The 21,518-nt window shown below is 33.9% G+C and overlaps 1 protein-coding gene across 2 annotated transcripts in view; it reads right to left on the reverse strand.

Moving 5' to 3' along the window:
- Positions 1-21,518, reverse strand: part of LOC129750901 (breast cancer anti-estrogen resistance protein 1) — a 366,374-nt gene that overhangs the window by 96,625 nt on the left and 248,231 nt on the right. For both annotated transcript variants that reach the window (XM_055746072.1, XM_055746073.1), the window contains exon 3: positions 12,002-12,298. In XM_055746072.1, the coding sequence (XP_055602047.1) occupies positions 12,002-12,298 (297 nt within the window). The remainder of the gene's footprint in view (positions 1-12,001; positions 12,299-21,518) is intronic.

Here is a 21,518-nt window from a genome sequence, read left to right on the forward strand (position 1 = left end):
TGAAATTGGCAGCTCCAAATTGGCTTGTGCGCGCTGATTCGGTTCAAATATCGTGTGGTTTAACCTTCGCTCAGGAAATCAGCACAAGGAGGTCGACCATCGATGGCGGGGTCGAGTCGGTTCAGAATCAACCTACAAATCCTATCGTGTTACAGAAGTGGCGGTTGAATCTGGCATATTTTTTTGCAATTCATGTGCGAGTCAAGGAATCGTGTTTTAGAACCACACAAGATAAGAAGTTCTGATTGTGTCACGTCTTTGACTTTTAGATGTAATTGAAAATTATACTTATGAATTAGTACAGGGATTTTCCCATATAGGTAGTTCTTAGATATTTTTAAAGACTGGGAAACAACAATGATCTTCCGTTTCACATATCTGCTACTTCTAAATAAGTGAGCCTTAATTTTTGACGGTCGCCATGGAAAGACAAGTGTAACTATTTAAAACACTTCAGACACATTCCACGCGCTTGTACCGCTCAAAAGTGATTTTTATCCGTTCGCGTATCAAAAAATCTCAAAATTGTCTATAATTTTGATAATTCAAATCACACAAAACCAACGGAAAAAAGAGAAAAAGTTTTTTTACACATGTGTTAGATGATTTTAAAAATCAGTTTTTTTGTTGAAAAAAGTGGTGTTTTTGACAACTTTTACAAAATCATTAATTTTAATATATGGATGATTTTTTTTCGGAAATATTTTTAGTATGTTCAGAAGCCAAAAATACGGCTTCATTTTGTAGAAAAAAGAATTTGTTTATAACCAATATAATTGGTTTGGAAAGCGAACAAAAACAGTCGCAAATGAGTGAATTCACGTCACAAAAAAAGGGAAGTTTTTAATTTTATTAGAAAATTCTGACTTTTTTTAAATAAAAAAATGAGATTTTCTTTAAAAATGATAAGACGATTCTGAAACACTAAAATTTATAGAAATCGGTTGGAATCTAGCTGAGTTACAACAGCGCGAATGAGTGAATTCACGTCACAAGATTTGATTTTTCGTTAAATTTTATATGAAAAATGTGCTCTGAAAGCTGTTTTGACCCTCCAGATGGTCGGATTTTGACAAATCGAGCATAATTTAGTTGATTTTTTTAATAAGTTCATTATTTTCAAATAAAAATACAAAAAGATTTAAAAAAAATTTTTTTTTGTGAATCTTTAAATAAAGACAGTAATAATTTTAACATACGATCCCTCTATATGTTGCTATTCAAGTGCCAATCAAAATAAGAAAAAAGTTAGGTGCAGATACTAAAAATTTATGATTGTAAAAGTCGGAACAACAAAATATCGTTTTTGAAAGTCTGCATAAAATTTGAAGACTCCAAAGAATGGTTCAGTATAACCACAGTATAACTTTATATTTCATGACGTGAATTCAGTTAACTACCCTGTTCTGTTTGAACTGAGTGAATTCACGTCACAACTTCAAATCACCATAACTTAGTTCGTTGTTGTTCAATCGAGAAGCTCCGTACACCAAATTGTGGGTAATTGTTTTTTTACAACTCATTCGAAGCCACCGATATTCTATTTCCACAGAGAGAACAGGAATTCAAAGATGTATGTACTAAAGTCCGAAATGATTAATCCTAGCGTGAATTCACGTCACAAAAGTATTTAGTCACAACAAAAACAACTTAAATTTTAAAACGACCAAATTACATTCATTTTGAAGGAAATTCAATTTGCGACCGCCGTTTGCTACAATTTTTTTCATTTTCAAATAAGTTGGTTGACTTCTAGAACGATAACAGTGCAGAAAAGTCCGGAAAAGCGATTTCACGTCACGGTGTCTTCAGCGTTTTTTAATTTGACTGCAAAATAACGCTACTTTTTCCCTCAAAACAAAAAAGCTTTCCACAGTTTCTCTGAACAAAGCATATCTAAACAGCCAAAAAAAATTTTTTTTTCAAATGTCATTCTTTTCATTCTTGTTATTTTCATCATTTTTGCTATTTTTGTCATATTTCTGTCATTATTTTTGAAATTTTTGTCATTTTTGTCATTGTTGTATTTTTTGTAATTTTTGAATTTTTTTGTCATTGTTGTAATTTTTGTTATTATTTGAAATTTTTGTTATTTTTGAAATTTTTGTTATTTTTGTAGTTTTTGTCATTTTCGAAATTTTTGTCATTTTGTCATTTTTGTCATTTTGTCATTTTTGTCATTTTTGTCATTTTTGTCATTTTGGTCATTTTTGTCATTTTTGTCATTTTTGTCATTTTCGTCATTTTTGTCATTTTTGTCATTTTTGTCATTTTTGTCATTTTTGTCATTTTTGTCATTTTTGTTATTTTTGTCATTTTTGTCATTTTTGTCATTTTTGTCATTTTTGTCATTTTTGTCATTTTTGTCATTTTTGTCATTTTTGTCATTTTTGTCATTTTCGTCATTTTCGTCATTTTTGTCATTTTTGTCATTTTTGTCATTTTTTTAATTTTTGTCATTTTTGTCATTTTTGTCATTTTTGTCAGTTTTATCATTTTTGTCATATTTGTCATTTTTGTCATTTTGTTATTTTAGTCTTTTTCGTCATTTTAAATTATTTTTGTCATTTGTGTCATTGTTGACATTTTTGTCATTTCTGTGCTTTTTATCATTTTAGTTAGTTTTGTCATTTTTGTATTTTTATTCAATTTTATCATTTTTATCATTTTTGTCAGTTTTGTCATTTTTGTCATTTTTATCAATTTTGTCATTTTAAATTATTTTTGTCATTACTATCATTTTTGTCCTTTTTATCATCAGTCAGTTTTGTCATTTTTGTCATTGTTTTTATTTTTTTCATTTTTATAATTTTTGTCATTTTTGTCATTTTTATCATTTTTGTCATTTTTGTCATTTTTGTCATTTTTGTCATTTTTGACATTTTTTCATTGTTTTCATTTTTGTCATTTTTATCATTTTTATCATTTTGTTATTTTAGTCATTTTTGTCATTTTTGTCAGTTTTGTCAGTTTGGTCATTTTTGTCAATTTTGTCATTTTTTTCATTTTTGTCATTTTCTTTCAATGTTATCATTTTTGTCATTTTTTTTTACAATTTTATCAAGTTTGAACTTATAGAGAATCAATCCTTTTTTAATCGATCGCGTGACATTATCGGGATCATAACGATGCTGTAAACCTCGCATTCAAGATAGCTCAAGCCATTTTGCACCCATTTTGTTCCACCTGATTTGTGTCGAGATTGCGAAAAAAACGTCATCCTTCTTCAGAGCTGCTGTTTGTAGAATCAAAAATAGAAACATTTTAGAAGAAGTAAAATTTGAATCAAACATATTCAATTCTACTTTCTAAATTGGATTGTGTTCAATATGTCCTTCAAACCTCATGTTGGAATTGATAAACATTTAATAATCGGATTACCATACCAAATGATGGCGTGTTCATACAAGCGTTATCCAATTATTGTAAACTTTTGATTGGGCAAAAGGGAGCCTTCGAAAGCAAACAAATCAATAAGCGCAGAAAAATATGCACACCAATGTCACCGGTTCCAAAGAGTGACATTTATGAAAAACCATGTCAATCCATCATTCGCGGCGCCCATAAACTGACTAGAATGTAGTCTCCGTTGTTGTTGTCTCTGTTCTCCTTCCTCGAAGCCCAACAAGCCGATGCAAGCGCACAAATTGACAGGCTAAATAAATCTAAATCAAATTAGAATTTTTTGTGTCATGTCGCCTTTGAGAAGCAGCCATCAGCCGACGAGACAACAACAACGAATGCTCACGGGAACCAGCCGTGCCACTTTTTTTCCTCTAAAAACCCGCTCTTTTCTTCTAACTATGTCACTGTGTTCAATCTGATGGATTATTGGCGCTACTTGGAAGCCCCATTAGAGACTACAACTCACTTCAGCAGGGCTGCAAGTAACAAGTGAGGTGGGAGCCCATTGCATGTTACACCTACCCAATGTCCTAGCTTCTTACGAATGGGCGATTTAGTACAGTGACCAGGAGCCTACATAGTGGTGGAACTGGTTATCTTCTGCTCTGGGAAGTTTTGAACGCTAGGGCGTTACAGGCATCGGTAATGAAGATTTATGGTTCAAATTAAGATTTATGCAATACTTTCGAACCCATCTTTTACAGAACAGAAACAAATTGGTTTGATTGATTGATTTTTTTTTATAATATCGAAGCTTTTGAATCTCCAAGAAAAAACAATCTTTCAAAAAAATGCAAAAATGTGTGGGTAGTATTTTGAATCGACTATATCTATGGTTGAATTAACATTAACAAATGAGGAGGAATCTTGAATCATCCTAAAGCAAACAGTGTACATTGTGAACGAAGTAGGCTTCAATCTTGATGTTCTGTCGTGGTTGTCCTCGGCTCCTCCAGTAATTCAAATTCGAAACGAAACGAACCTAGTAGGCTAAAACCTACTAGCAGCTCTAGTCATCTAATAGCATTAGCATAGAAAATCGCCACAACTAGGTTGTCGGTTGACTTGTTTTAGTCAATGGTTAGTCATCAGTGAAAAAAAAGCAAAATAAAGCTTGCTACGATGCAGAAGAATGGATGAAGCATGCTCAGTCTAGTAATGATACAGATTTTCTTCCTCCCGATTTACTGCGTCGCATCTTATGGTGAAACATAGGACACAATCGGGTTTATCATTTCCAGAGAGTTTTGCCGCTCGAGGAGATCCTCAAAGCTCAAAAGCTGAAACCTGTTAGTCCGGAGACAAGTTGCTCGGCGAAACCATTCAGGAAGGTGGCTCTAGTTTTGCTTTTCCAAAGACTACTCTGATTGAGGATGACATTTTTTTTATATCCCGACTTAAACCAGGTGGAACAAAACGGGCGGTTAAATGACTTGAGCGATCTTGAATGGCAGACGCGACGAAACGGTCACCACCGGAATGATTTTTATTTGTCACGCATTCAATAAGCGAATCTTTAATGTTAACCTTAACTTGAGGTGAGGGGCAGGTTTAAAAAGGGTTATGAGTTACCCTGCAGTGTTGGCAGTTTATTCAGGGTGGTTAGCCCAGAATATGATAGTATTTAAGGAATGATTCAGCGTTGGGAATCACCTAGGTTAAGCGACAAGATTTTTATCGCTGTAGGTCTAAGTTAGCTTGGAAGGACTTGACGAACAGAAATGAGGAAATGGTATCTCATTTCCAAACCAAAACCACTGTTGCTAAATCATTGAATTCAACAGGTTATGGGCCCAGATACGGCTGGACAATCGGAAAATGAGTTAGTGAGAGGGATACTCTCAATATTTGCGGTTAGCAAGTTCATCAGCGATCAGTGCAAAATGACCAACCAGGTCGAGGGGCCAGCCACGTGCCAGAGGACCGCCAGAGCAGAGAGCAGCCAGCAAGATGTCCCAGGCGAGCTAAGAGGTTTCGTCAAAGGTCGAGTCCGGAGAGATTCGTGGATCGAGAGAGTTGCTCTCGATGCCGTCACGAGTCACGTTGCGGTTAGCAAGCGTAAGCTCACGACCGCAGGCCGGGAGCAGTACCAGGATCCACAACCGAGATGGTTCAGTGCGAAGGTCGGTAGGTCCACCCCGGAACAATTGGGTGGAGCTGATAGCCGAGAGGGTTACTCTCGTGCTTCGCTTGTGCTAAGCACGGAGGATCGTCATCGCAGAGGCCATGAGATCCTCCAGGTCAGCCAAAAGCCACAACTAGAGTTCGTCGAGAGAAAGTCATGTTTCGAGAGGGTTGCTCTCGATGCCGTCACGAGTTACGCTGCGGTTAGCAATTTCAGCAACGCATCAGACCCAGATCGGGCTGATGCTGCTGAATGTTGCTCTCCGGCTTTTCGCAGCGTTGAAGCAGCGGAACAAAACTCTATGAAACTGAAAGTCGAGAGGATAATTCTCGTGCTTTGGAGCTGCACTGCAGTAAGCGTGCGCGAGTTTGTTTTTGGCGGATGGTTGATGTTTCGGGTGCTTCGGAGGAGGTGGTTTCGGCGACGGTTAGTCGCTAGCGGAGTCAACCAATTCTTGCTGTCGATACCTGCCGAAAGTGCAAATGCGCGAAGTCATCGCGATATGAAGACTTTGTGCGGGAATGCAAAGAAAGCTGCGAGAAATTGTTTATCTGGTTACCTACCGGAAAACAACATGCAAGATATGCTGTGCGTTCGCATGCTGAGGTTATCAGCCACAAGAATCAACAAAGATTCGTCATCGATTCTGGTGCCAGTCAGCATACGTTGGAAGACGACTACGAGAGTAGCGATGACGAAAATGACCATGATGACCAAGATTTCGTCAATTCCGAACCAGCCCAGAGACGCAGTCAGCGAACAGGAGAAGCTAATCAACGCTACGTGGCTAACGTAGCCGCTGATGATGAGAAAGAGCAGCTTCGAATCGTCAGCAAGCTCAAGGGCCAAAGGGACTGCTTTTTCTGGAAAACCACCATCGACAAGGGAATGGCAGCCATGAAAAAGAACGAGACTCGGGCTGAACGGAGTGAGGTTATCACTAGGCAGCCGTTCAACGATTTGATCGGTTTTTTGCAGTCATCTTGGAAATCAAACATCAGTGCTGCGGTTAGCGCACTTTGCAAATACCAGGCTAGACCAGCGGATAGGCATTGGTCAGGCCTGAAGCGTATTCTGCGATACCTTCGACGTATGACCAATATGGTATTGGTATACAGCAGAAACGCGAAATCGAAACCACTCATCGGATATGCTGATGCAGATTTTGCCAACGGCTCCCATGATCGAAGATCTGTATCAGGTTACGCTTACATGGTCTTCGGGAATCTAGTTTCGTGGTCAACGAACGTCTATCGTCAACCGAAGTTGAGATAGGAGCCCTTTGCCATGTAGTCAAGGAAGGTTTGTGGTTAACAAGCTTTCTGGGTGCATTGGGTGTGGTTAGCACTCCTTTCACGTTAATGGAGGACAACATCCCTTGCATCCAGAATCTGGAAGAGGCGCGAACCCATCAGCGGATGAAGCATCTGGACGTTAAGTATGTTTTCATCAGAGACATCATAAGAAGCAGCTAGCTTTCTTTGAGACACATCTCTACTGAGGATCAGCCAGCTGATGCGTTCACGAAGGCGTTACCAAGGGCGAGACACGCGAAGCTGTTCAGCATTCTCAATCTACGAATTGAGGGGAGGTGTTGATACTTACGGTTTCGGCGGATCCTTAGCTGCTCCCACATTGCTGCCGATTGCAGCAGAACTAAAACATTGTTTGTTATGGTTCCTCTTGCTATATTCAATTCGCAATCGAGAACAACTAGATTGCTGATGATGATAAACGCGGTACAAATGTTTACATCATCACACGGTTAGGCGAGAATACTCAAATTGGGTTTTTGGTAACACAACAGTTTTGCCAGATATTCTGGGTAAGAATATCAAAGTGCCCATTGAGAAATGAGTACTTTCCCGGTTAAGGAAATAAGAAGTGGAAAGTGACAATTGTTTCATCGAAATAAAATTGCAAACATTTATTTGGAAATGAAAAATTTGTATTGAACGTCGCTGATGTGACTCGAAAAGAAATAATTTTTCATGTGTTTATTTTTCCCTTTTTAAATTTAAATGAGAAAATCTGAATTTTTTTCACATGTGCCCGGATATTTCGCGGTTTTTGAATGGAAAAATAAAAATACAAAGCCCGGATTTTGCCAAAAAAAAATTTGATAAAAAAGGCTCGGATCTGCCAGGCCTGGATGTGGTCAGAAAAAATTCTGGAAAGCTTAAATTAAAGCAGATATACTAGAACCGATATACACCACTTAACGAGAAATCGGGAGACACGAATAGCGCTATCTGGCGACAGAAATGGAACTATTACACTGTGAATTTTTTCGTAGCTTTGATCAGAGATGCCAGGTGTCCTGATTTTTCAATTGACAATCGCAAAAAGTGTGGCGTAGCATATAGAAAAGGCGGAAGTAAAATGAGTGCTATTTGAATAACTATGAATTATGACCAGCGCATATTCTTACAATTCTTAAAACGTTGTCTAAACCTTTAAAGCATCGGCAGCGGTAAGTGCTATCCCAGGTGTTAATCCCGGTCCTTAATTCTAGGTCCTTTTTTAGCTTTGGCAGTACATTTGCATATCGGTAAGTGCTAAACTGGTTTCCATTTTAGCCACTGGTGACGCTCCGATAGGTGTTGTTGTTTTTTGATGCTATTTCCTTTTGTTAGCATCTGTCAAATCAGGAGCTGGTCGGTATTCAAATATGGTTCCTGACTCGCTTTTTCAATACCGAGGAGCAAGTGTCAAAATTGAGTATTATTATAACTTTTACACCTGACCGCGGCTGATACTCTTAAACATCGTGATTGTAATATTCGTTTTCGTATTAATTAAAAAAAATGCGCTTAAATTTTGTTTTCTCCTTGATAATCGTTTCTGTGAAACTATTTCAGCTGTGATTTTTTATTTGTTTAGATTTTTGTTTTGCGTTCACGTGCACAAATAAATGATGGGAAAACATTAAGAAATAAATCGCATTCCGATTATTCATTGCGAATCGAAAGAGTTTTTTTTTATTTCAGTACAATTGGTTTGAATTTGAAAGAAAAAACAATTCTGTTGCATACATTTGTCCTAATTAATAAAAAAAAATCAATCTGTGCCTTTTCAAAATGTTAATCTGGAGTTGTCAAAATGCTGATCAGGGATGCCGTCCGAACATATTTTCATCACTTTTTTGTTTAGTTTAGGAACACATAAAAAAAAAAATAAATTCCGCTCATTTAAGAAATGAATTCAAAATTCGCACCACCAGCCTTTACTTCTTTCATGTTTTTCAGAAGATCTGTCACAAGTCTCTCAAGCATGATTCCAAGTCCATAATCAGAAAACAAGGATATTTGTTGTTAGCTTTTTGTTTTTTTTAGCACTGGCATTTCGGAAACTATTTGTTAGCATTGATTTTTTTAATCAATTCATTAATTATAAACATTTAAGAGAGATTATTGTCATGTTATTGCTGAATAAAAGCTCGGTATAATGTCTATTGACCTAAGATCTGGATTTGATAAATGATCTAACAAACTTTATAGTTTGATAATGATAAAAAAATTTGTTTGAAAATGTTCAAATATTAACAAGAAAAATCTAGCATGCGACAATAACAATACCATCTTTTAATACGAATCGTTTAAAAACCCATTTTTTGCCAAATTGAAAAGCGACACCCGTCATCTAGTATAGATAAAATAACGATATTTCTACGTAAATTTCGTGATATTTTTTTCCTTAACTATTATTAGTAAGCAAAATTTTGAAAACAGTTAAGCAGTTGACCAATTGAATTTAATATCTTTTTCTTAAAAAAACACTTTATGCGCATCCAAATCTATGTATTTTTTGAAACAATGAAGTTTGTTGGTTTACTAAAATTTTTATGGTGCAAGAATAGAAACAAACAATTTCATTTATTATAACTGGCATCCCTGATCAAGTCGAGTCGGAATACACGCTATTCACAAGTTAGACGAATTTCTCGAATTAATGCTTCCATTTTGTCCGCTAGAGGATGCTGATGGTGTCGCCTTCTCATTATATGACGAAAATAAGTGTGGTGAATATTGTTTCAATTATATTTGATTAAAGTCTAAATTTTTAGAACATCGGTTGAGTATTAAATTCACATTTTTTCTGTTATTCTGGAGTATTTCAAGGCACTGAAATATATACACTGAGCCGATGAACCAAAAATTTCCGTTTTCTTGGAGGAATTCCCGATTTTTTCCCGACTTTCCCGAATGAGTGGCCACCCTGACATTAGCATCTCTATCAGTTGTAAATGTTGCTGATAAATCTGTTTCGGTATAATCTCATTGTACACCACTATTACAGCACGTACACGAAACGTTTTCAGAAATTCTATTTTTAGATAAAAATGGTTTTATCGTTTTTTTTTTTCATATTCAAATACCGAAACATAGAATTTCTAAAAAGAAAACGATTAACCGACCCCTCTAGTTCATAATGATCAATCCCAAAATATGTTTTGAAAAAATTCCATCTGTAATCATTACAACGAGCTTCAAACCTTTCTCAAGTACTCGTTTGCGACACGTTTCTCTTCTAGGGACTATTTCTATGGACATTTCGTACCAAATACGAAGAAATATAGGTTTTAAAAGATAAGTTCAGGTATTTGTACTCGTTTATTTTCAAAATCGAAAACATCAACGATCACAACAATAAATCCAAAGGAGTCATATTTGATGAACTGTGCCAGTTCTTGCGGTGTGAAATGGCCGATTTAAAAAGGACACTCATTGAGGCAAAAAAGTGTATTCGACCTCATGTATGTAAATTTGTACCTGAAACCAGGGACAAGTTTGAGTGAAGCGTTTAAAAGTTATCAGTTTTCAAAACGGAGCCTGAAAAAAGTAGCTGTGACCAAAATTGTTGAAATCCCAGAGAAATCATAAATGTAACTGAATTTTGATAAAAAATTCGTCACAAAGCACAGATTTTTGAAGACAGATCTTGAATTTTTTGCAGATACAACTTTCTATATCCCTTCGTTTTCAGTAAATGAATTATATCTCGAGGCTGAGACACGGCAATAGCAGCAGTGATAGCAGTTCAAATTAAAAAAAAGTCATCAAATGTGTATTGAAGTTGGAAATAAGTGCACCATAGAACTGAAAAGTTCAATTCAAATTCATTCTAATGTCATTCATATACAAAGGTTTTTTTTTGTAAGCCAACACTGTTTATGATTCGCGTCAACTTAGTGGTTCAGAATCGTAAGATTCCTTGAATAAGAAAAAAGAATTTCAACAATAAATTTGGATAAAAATGTCTGGAGAATCCATTTTGAAAGCGAAACAAACATGGAGAACTAAAATGGAATAAAATAAAAAATGGGATGTCAAAACGTAAGGCTGATAATATTTTAATCCCTAAAACTCCCCTAATTTCAATCCCTAAAACAATAGGCATATTTTTATTTCAGACAAATTGTGTAAAAAGAGCCTAGAATAAAATCAATCAATAATAAATTAATTTTGAATGAAAATATCTATTTGATTTAAGTGAGTATTTAGTAATGCTAAAAATAAGTTATCTATTCAAAAATTTTATTGGATTGAATAGAACTAAATCATAGGATTTCTGATAAAAAGTAACTTAGCTCAAATTGTGATCAATGTTCATTATTCGATTTTTGAAGAAGTGAAAAAGTTTGTTTTAAAATTCAAAATTTTAAGAAATTTCAAATTGTGGATAAATTCATAAATTCTGATTTTATTTCTTTTGGAATACAGTACAACTTTTTATCATTCTGGTTTCAATTTGAATTTTTCACTTTTTGATTGTATATTTCATTACTTTGATCTAGAAAATTGGAAACTTTAAATATTTTGTTACTTTTCTATCGGATTTTCTATAATTTTTTTTGTTACGATTATAGTCGTTTTATCATCTTTATTTCATTCGCGACTTAAAACTGTAGATTTTTTTTTTTCAGTTTCAAAATTTATATTCGTCTTACAAAGTGGTGCTGTAAAAACTTTAGATTCTTTACTGCCATCAACGAGTAGATTCTCCGGTCCCAAATTGATGCTTGGCCGACAAATTTCTGCCATGCAACAGAGTAAATCGTCGTCTGAGGAGTCATTTTCGCTTTGCCTTTTTCTGCAAACTAGCAACCGAAAGATGTGGTTTTCTCAGAAACCAAGTATCTAGAAAAAAAGTTTCATCTCTCGCCTCAGTCCACAGTCGAAAGAAATGAATCCTTTCCTTAATCCCTCGGAGTGTAATTAAAATCCTTCCCCGGGTCATCACTGACAATCTTCTTTTGGGGGTAAATGAAGCAGTTTGTGGATATTTATTCTACCATATCCGGAAAGTTGTAATTTATATTGGAGTCACGTTATTCGGGAGGAAAACTTTTAATTTGCGGATCCCTCAAGTAAATAATGGGAGGAAAAAAATCCCCATTTCGCTTGATGGTTCAACGGAATTTCGATGGACATAAATCAACTTTTTTTTTCGAAAAAAACCTTCACCTACCTTATTCGGGTTAATGTGCCAGGATCTCCGTTTGCCGTGGTGGTGCTTCTGATTGTTGCTGGTGCTTCCGCAGCTGATGCTGCTGGGTGTTCCGGCACTTCCGATGCTTCCGCCATAGCCGGACATCGACAGGGACAGTGAAACGGACGATGTGTTTTCGTAGATTTCGCTCGGAACCGGACTGTTGAGGTTTGTTCCGGGGCCTATCGAGGGACAGGGCGATGAGGCCGGGGTCAACGTGAAGCATCCGGAATCGTGCGACTGAATAATCTTCAACCGGTTGCCGGGACAGATGCCCTGAAAGTAGAAAAAAAGTAAGGTTGTAAATTTCTGGTAAATGTTTTTTTTTGTTACCAACAATAAATCAAGTGATTAAAAATCTCTGACAAACTTCAATCCAATTTCAGAGAAGTGTGCAAAACTGTCATGTTTTCCAAATGGGGTGAAAATGGCCAACCAATATTCGTTGGCAACGTACTTGCCCTGGAGGTGAAATGTTGTCGTCATGCCAAAACATAATATCTGCTAATTTATTCACCCATCGTCTTGACAGTACCAATATTAATTCGTCAGCAGACAGCCAAACAGTCACGGATTGTCGCAAATAATCATCGGAGTGAATCCGGAAGGAAAGGAAACGGATTCTCCCTTCAGGCAAAGTGGGTAAGTATGATTTCAGGGAAAATTCTTACTAATCAAACCATCCGAGTTGGAGGGATTGGATGTGAACATTCCTTTGTGGGTTTAGGAGTTTGCTTATTTGTATGGAAATAGAAAGGCTTATAATGTCATGGTCAAGGCTGCAAAAAAAAATTACTAAGTTATGTTTTTGACATTTCAAGGAATTTCACTGACATGCTTCAGAAGTAAATACGGAACATCATAGAGAATTTTGTTGGTAGATATCAGACACGTGTCCCTTCTTGTTGAATTTCAGAGGCAGTAAAGCCTATATTTTTTACATACAAATAAAGACGAACAAACGACAGTTCGTGAATGACTCATTTAATTTTTTTTGGAATCTTAATCTGGTTGAATAATTTATTTTTGATTCTTTTTCTTTAGTCAATTATCAAAGAAGTTGTTAGTTTTTTGTTCACAAACAAAACTAAAGTTATCCTTTTGAAGAAACTTTTTTTTCTTTTTTTTTTTTCAATAGTTATAGTTAGAATTATTTTGACAAAATTGGAAAGAAGGATGAGTAGGCGTGTGTTGTCGTCAGCACGTGTTTTTTCGTGCTGGAGAAACTTTTATTAAAATTTGAAGAAAATTTTATATTTCAAAAGATTTTTAAATAAAAAACTGTTGATAATGTTAAAAGTGTGAGAGAAAAGTGTTTTTGAGTAGAGGCGCGTTAAAACTATACACGGATGTAGTCAGTGAGCTGTGTGCAATGCATGATGTTTTGTTTGCTCAAAGTGCGTAGTTGATTCCTGATAACTTTCAAGAAATAAAATGTGTGAATCTAATGAATGTTAAAATAATATTTGAAGTAGGTAATGAAGAAATATTATTGAGTGCGTTATTTTTGGTGGTAAAATATTTGCAAAAATTAAAAAAAAGCCTAAATTAATTGCATGAGCGATTAATTAAAACGAAAATTGTGTGTTTTTTGTGAAGGAAAGCAGCAGAATATGGCAGCAGAATGTGGGCTGTATTTTTCTTTGCGAAAAAGTGATGATTCTTTTCGCTTCTGGCAAACTGAAGATGAAAATTCTAGATATCATAATTACTGCGATCTTTCCAAGCAATTTATGAGAAAAGCGTTACTTCTGTATTGATACCAGTAACCAGCGTTGAAATGGAACTGCGAAGTTTTTCGTTATCGGCCAGATAATCGTCATCAGCAGGAGTAATCAAAGCTGAGTAGACCTTTCATTATTTTTTTTATATAGTAGTTTAAAGTTTTAAGATAAACATGATTGTGTGTTGGTGATAGTTTTGATTGATACATTTCAATAACAGTTTTTGAAGAGAATGTCACAAGTCAGATGTCTTTGCATCTAAGTCAAAATCATAAAAAAAACTCTTTCGAATTATTAGTAGAACTCGAAGGATTTTGTGTTCTATTAATATTTTCCTCTGTTCCTTTTTATTTCCAAGAGCGAGTAAAGGCGTTTTATTCTTGGACAAAGTCCAGAAATTGGGGTATACAGAAATTTAACACAGTATAAGCAAGCTTAAATGACTTAAGTTTATAATATTGAAATAGATAGCGTAGAGCGACAAGCTTTCCAACATACACTAATTCAGTGTTGTGATTTCTGAGTAAAAAATAACTTATTTTCAGTCCCTGAAGGATGGCCGATACTTCTATTATAATCAACAAGGAGAACTTTTTAGCGGAAATTGGAAAGTTATCATCGAATGTAGAGTTTTACTATAAAAAAATTATTCTAAGACAATGCTGCTAATCTCAGGTTGATGTTTACTGAACAAAACGTTACGGGAATAATTGTTTTCTACTCCCCGATATTGTACAATACTTTTTGAGAGGAAAGAGAGTTTAACAGTAATGAAATCAAAGTTGAAGATTAAACAAAATATTTTGAAAAAGTTTCAAACTTTAAATGGTTTTTGAAATTTTTTAAAAGACATTAATCATCAGCAGGTTATATGTAAGGTTAATGGTTCTACGCATTAAACATAAATAAAAATTGGTTTTAAATTTTGTCAAATTCTTATCGAAAACATTGCGGCTATTTATTTTGTGGAAAATTGTGAAGATTCTGCGAAAGCTTGTTCATCAATGATTTAAATTACTCAGTTTTTTTTTCTACAAAACACTCATATATATTCAGAAATTTATTCAATTACTAAGGTGAGTGCTCCTACTTTGGACCTAGAGCCTACTTTAGTCCTAAAATATCGAAAATTGTAAATAATTTATTATGCTGGCATGGAATAAAGATATCCCTTATATCTTTTACCCCTTATATAAACTTTTATTCTTTCTGAATCCTACCATACCATTGTTTGCCATTTGAAGTCTTTCTGATAAAATTTTCAACGTTTTTAAAAATGTATCTCCTCATCAGTGGGAAATCATACAGCTCAAATAGAGGGGCGCGTGTTAAGAAACTAGTGTGTTGAAGAAAAAATCACGACTTTTTACTGTCCAAGCCAAAGTTTAAAGGAACATTTCTTTCACTATGAAGAATATGAACCATACTACCTATTTTTCCTTAAAATTCATGAAAATCATTGATAAACTCGGAAAATTTGCAAAGGGTCCAAATATAGGAAAATTTCGACTTTGATGTTCCATGTTTAGACCTGAAGTCACAAAAACTTTGTATCAATACCAACAAATCAACATAGGTGCGAATTTTTAATTCGGGTATAATTCAAAACCAATATTGAATATTTCTAACATTTTTTGCCAACTTAACACTAATAAACTTCAAGTTAGTAAACACAAACAAATTTCAGCTATTGTTCTGCTGATAGAGCTAACGAGGAATGAAAGTGTTGATGATATTCATAACATAAATTTTGGTTTTTTCAAACGTTAAAAGCTGTTATACCGATTCAGTACCAAATTAGGAACAGTTGGCTCAAAGTTGGAAATTTTGATCATCCATATCTACGCAAATCTCTCAATAAGGGTTAAACCTGTGTTGAAAATTTTCATTGAAACTTGCAGATAAGATCATGGCATATTAATTAATTTCCTGATGGATATAAAATTCCCGTCAATTTATGAGAAAAACATGATAATTTAGAAACTACCGCTTAAAGGGTCCAAAACAGGACAACTAACCCTATATAGAAATCTAAAAGCCAATAAATTTGATCTTCAAAAGAAGGGATTTGATTTTGGCATTCTCATTGTGTATATAAATCGGTTTATTTTTCATAAATTGTTTTTTCTTTGTTTCTCACATTTTGGAAACAAAATTTGTTGTATAGCGTGAATAAAATTTAGGCTTGTCTTCAATTTATGATTGTAAGCATTCTCAAAATCAAAATAGAAAATTATGTGTTTGCATTTGAGAAGCCTTCAATGCTCTTCTTTGGAAAGGTTTAAAATTCGTTTTTTTACATTTTCCAAACCATTGATTGTTGAAAACATGAAAAAGTGATTTTAAACTAAGATTTAAAGTTGATCAGTTAATCACCAAAGAAGATAGCAAGTTGCCATCAAAATACCGGTATTTGAACTTTTCTTATACCGTGGTTGAATTAAAAGAAACTTTCGATAGCTTTGGTTCACCCTAACTTGTAAACCACTGATCGGAACTTTGCAACCTTGGCATTGTTGAATTGTTGTATTTTTTTTTCCAAAACCAAATAATTTTGAGATGAACAGTTGCGTTCAAAAAGAATGAAATCGAGCAGATCAGCGCACAAACTTTCAACTTCGAAAGGCTGTTTATTGTCTCACAGTTGATATTTTTTTTTTTGAAACCCTACACTTTAAGCTTTAAAACTCTTCGTTCATAGAGTATTGAACATTCTGCGGACACTTGGAAGAGATATACAGCTATTTAAGTAAAAAAATGGTACAAATGGTATAATGGGTTTTTTTTTATTATCTGACATTATGTTCCAGAAGTCTAAAGATCTTTCCCAAAATTGAAAATTTGATTCGCTTTTTTCGACTTAAAACACACGTATTTTTTCAGCTTTCTAAAACTTGAAGTCATTTTTGCTGCAAACACTTTTCAAAGCATGAAAAATGTGCTTTAAGCCTGCTTCGATAAGTTCCTTTCGTCCTCGCGCAGTTTTTCAACCATTTTTTGTTTTCGATGCTAAAAAAAGAGATTTATTGTCATTATTTCTTTCATAACTCTTTAAGGAGTTGTTGGCCCACTCTGATGTTTTCAAGTAAAAGCTACATAATAAATTGTGCTAAACAATAGTATTTTTTGCAGAATATTCGGCGATGCAGACTTAAGGTACTTTAAGAACAATTTAAAGATCATTTTTCAATTCTTCATGTTGAAGGTTATTACTTTTTTTCAAAACAATTTATTTATTTGAAACGGCTACCTTTAGGTTTTAAGGAGCTAAAATCGATTTTGGGCTGTTTACATTTGTTTGCTTAACTTAACACTTAGTGAGAAGGTGGTTATTACTTAAAATTTGTTAAATTATTTATTTGGAAACCTGTTGAAATTTCAATGCGTTTTGTTGTACTATTTTATGATTTCCATTGAAAAATATCAGAGTTATGAAGCTTTGTCATATGGTTTTATTTTATTTACAAAAAATAAAAAATAAGGTTAGAAATCAGAAAATATACATGCGTTTTTAAGTCGTAAAAATGAACCAAATTTTCAATTTTGAGGAAGATCTTAAAACCAGCACAAACCCGTCAGTTATAAAAAAATCCCCATAAGTATAATTTGCAGTATTTTGAAAATGTTTTCAGCATATTATTTCGAAAATAAAATAAAATATCAAAACGTGCAAGCAGAAACCGCACCAGCCCACCGTCTGGCAATTGAGAAAATTAACTATACGGGGGGCACGTTATTTAAAAACATTATCAGTTAACTAAACTACCGTGCTTTTATTGTTGGAATATATTTAGCGTTATTCCAAAACCATATATGTATAATTAAATGACCTAATAGAATTCCCTGGCTGGCTACAACTTTGTCGAAAACATCAAAGTGATACAAATTGAAAGAAAAGAGTTGTAATGTTCTAAACAATGTGATTTTTATTTCATAAGAAAAATCTAATAAAACCTCTCATCACTGATTGTACCAAGACCAGAAATTCAAATGTTTAGGATGGACAATTTACATGAAAAAAATTAATTTATTACATACATTTTATCAGGATTCTCTGAAAATAGGAACATTCATGTTGATTTATTACGAAAAAAGATGGCTCCTGCTTTTCTTGAAAGTTGTGAAATTAAATTTACACATTGAGCAAAGTAACGTTTTGAAGAGATGCAAAATCTTGAAAATTAATGTAGATAAACTAAGGTTGCCAGAATTTGTTTAGCACATATCTGGGCCGGACAAATCCAGGATATTTATCATCCAAGAACCTGGTAAAATCCGCGTAATTGAAATCAAAATTGTCGACCAAAAATCCAGGCAAATTTGGTAAAATCTCGGGAATTACTAAACAAAAAACAAGAAAAAAAAACTCGAAAAAAATTTTTTTAAACAAAACTTATTTGCGGATTTTAAATAGTATTTTGGGCTTCAAAAAAACCTTTCATGATTTTTTAAGAACTCGCTCATAAATTTTCATTTTGGATGCATAAATGATAAATTTTTTCAGCACAATTGGTTTTGTTTTTTTGATTTGACAAAATCCGCGTAAAATCCAGGATATTTCAATGACATCCAGGTAAACGGGCCGTACCAGACTTTTCCCTAATTTTTTATAAACTATTTTCATTACATTACAAGGCACTTCAAAAAAATCTGTTTATGTGAGGATCAACTCTGAAGATAGTTGTCAATTTTATCATGAAAATAAGAAAATTTCATTCCAGGAGAGAACCAAAAAAGCAGAACTCCACAGACAAATATTTGCAATGTTCTATATAGACTTGAATGCCATCCAGAAAATTTAAAAAATCATTTTCGTTATTTTGAACGAATGCAAAACTTTTAGACAACAAAATGTAAAAATACGCGGAAAAATTGATAAATTATACCCATTCAAACAACTATAAGTAAATTGAAAAAGTATTTTCAAATAGTTGTATACTATCAAAACAACCACTGAAAACTGTTAAAAACAAAGTTAATTTTGAAATTTTACAACCATTTTTTCCCTTTTTATCGAAAAAAGTCAATTTAAGACATAAGGTTCAGCGCGTGAACCTTTGGCAAGAATGAACAGTCTTGAATTGTCACTTAAAATGTATGTAAACTCAAATTCGACCAAATTTTTACATTCAAAAATGCCTCAAAAACGTTTATTGATGCAACCAAACATGAAGAAAAGATTGATTTTTGTTTCGTTTTATATAACATACTTTACCATCCTTGTGGAATCCATGTCTAAGGTCTAACAGTGAAAGTATGAAAACTTTCAAAGACCATCAAAAGGATGAAATATTTTCAACAAAGATATTTTTTTATGTATCCATATAGGTTATTTAAAATAAGGACATTAAATAACTTGAAATGCAAATTTAAAATTTGGACATTAACATTCTCAATATCCAGTGCATATTCGAATTTAGGTGTTACAATATTCTCAGAAAATATAAATTGATAAAAATATTAAAAAACAGGTACCTTTGAATAGTCGTCGAAAATTCTTAGTTTCGTTTTTTTTTTAAATCTAAAGATGCCAAAATGTCACAAATAACTTTCCAATTCACTTTTCAAAAATTTCATGCTGTGACTGGAACAGCATTGGCGATTGATTCATTAAAAAGTACGGGTTTTACAACACTTTTTTACATTTTTGTTGCCATTATTAAAAAAAAAATCATATGTACAACATATAGCTTCTAACTTCAGCATTCTCAGGCACTTATCGAGCATACTTAATAACTAACTTACAGCCTTTCCTCGGATAGGGAAAAGTCGAGTAAAATGGACACTTCCTATATGTATTTCGAAAATTACAATGTCTACAAATATAATAATGGGAAGATATTTGCCTTAGTGCATTAACACTTTCGAGACCCTTTGATAATTTACAACAAGAAAAGTGTCATAATAGTAAACAAAAACAAACAAAAAGTTTGAGAATCTATTTATTATTAGATGTGTCTCCCCAAAAAATAGTCCATAACCACAAACATTTTGAAAAAAAGATGCTAAGGCGGGTAAGACGGACTTATAAGCTTTTCCAGGTATTTAAAAATTTTCAGCGGTTTGATTCAGCATATGCCTTCAAAAGATCCTGAAAAGTGCAAATGTCGGTTGAAAAGCACTCAGCATATTAAAAAGCTAATAAAAATTGTAAAAACTGGATCTCGGTGAAAACAGTGGCTATAAAATAAGAAATTCCTAAAGATCACACTATTTCGCTTCTGAACTCAGACCAATTGGTTCCATTTTGGTTTAAAAACGTTCTCAAATACTCAGCTCACAGAAATATGCACTTTTTCAGAAATTTTTCCGGAAAAAGCACCTTTTCTACGCAGTGTTGGTTTCACCCGTCAATTTTTGAAAAGTGTCGTTTGCAAGCATGTTTTAGATTCCTATAAAAACAGTCTAGAGGAAGGAAATTTACTAAATTCAATGGCTAATGCGATAGAAAACACTCTTAATTTACAATCTGCACGAAAACTGCGATGATAAAAGCAATTTTTGATTTTCTATTGCGATCCTAAATGCCTTAGGGTGTTTGTCTTTCTTTACAGATGTTTCCAAAACAAAAAATCGACTTTGAAACACATTTGAGTCACGCCAAAAGCCTTGCAAAACTATAAACTTTGTGAAAATCGTTTGAGAAACAAGTCAATTTTAGCGGAAAAGTTTTAAGGGTCATTTTTGACCTCCTACGGAATAATAGGTACATATATACAAAGTGTAGGTATGTTTAATGTTAATGGCATTTTGAAATTTTGTGTTTAAAATATACTTAACAAAAACAGATATTTTGAAAATCTTTCATCTGAAAAAAACAAAATGTTTCAGTTTTATAATTTTTGAGCAAATAGAATCAAAAATACCTGCTACTTGTTGTTTTATGATCCGAAATCTTGCTTCTAGTGTAAATATATCTACGCAAAACAAATATAACGAGCAACTTTTTCGATAACAGTGCAGTCTGTCTTGAACATTCATTAATTTTTCGCACATTCCTGTCCCGTCTTTTGACGATTCGTTACGCTCATAATTTTCAATTTGTTGCGGTTTGTTTTTTATTCCTCGGCGTAGGTTTTAATTTTCAATTGCGGAGGTAGGCAAGCCTACCTCATAAAATAATGACCACTTTTTTGTGGGTCCACAATCCGAACCCTCAGATTGACAGTGAATGAAGAAAAAAAAACTGCAATAACAATTGAATCCACCACATAAATTGTTGATAAAAAAAAAAGCCGAAACCTGAAGCACCAGCAACGAATTGGTTTTGTTAGGCAGCTGTTTTTTTCTCCTTTCATTTGGTCTGTAAGAACTGATCGATCTTCGGGTTTCATTTCTATTCAGCTTCTGTTGGGTTATTTGTTAACGGTAGATCCCTACTTTACCTGACAAAATTATGTTTCATGACATGTTTTCATTCTCATAGATTTTCTAGAGTGGCTACCGTGTTTTTATGTTTATTTCTTCCTCGATTCGTTCACTTTTGTTGAAATTTATATCAACGAGTATCGAATATCGTTCGCTCTCTGGCAAGATGTTAACCTTTACCGGGAGATGAAATCATTCCTTGAAAAATTATTCGATCTTGATAGGGCAATTGTTGTTGCTGTTTTTTTTTGTTAGCTAAGCAATACATATTTTTATTTCTTCTACTCCACACGGAGCGATACGCCACATCTACGTTGGAAGATTGAAAAAGTTTAGCTCACTTCCGGGCGGTAAATTGCGGCAATATTTCGAAAAGGACGATGAATTCAGTTCTTTCTTCGACA

Source organism: Uranotaenia lowii, chromosome 3 (genome assembly GCF_029784155.1).
Source record: "Uranotaenia lowii strain MFRU-FL chromosome 3, ASM2978415v1, whole genome shotgun sequence".
Lineage (NCBI taxonomy): Eukaryota > Metazoa > Arthropoda > Insecta > Diptera > Culicidae > Uranotaenia > Uranotaenia lowii.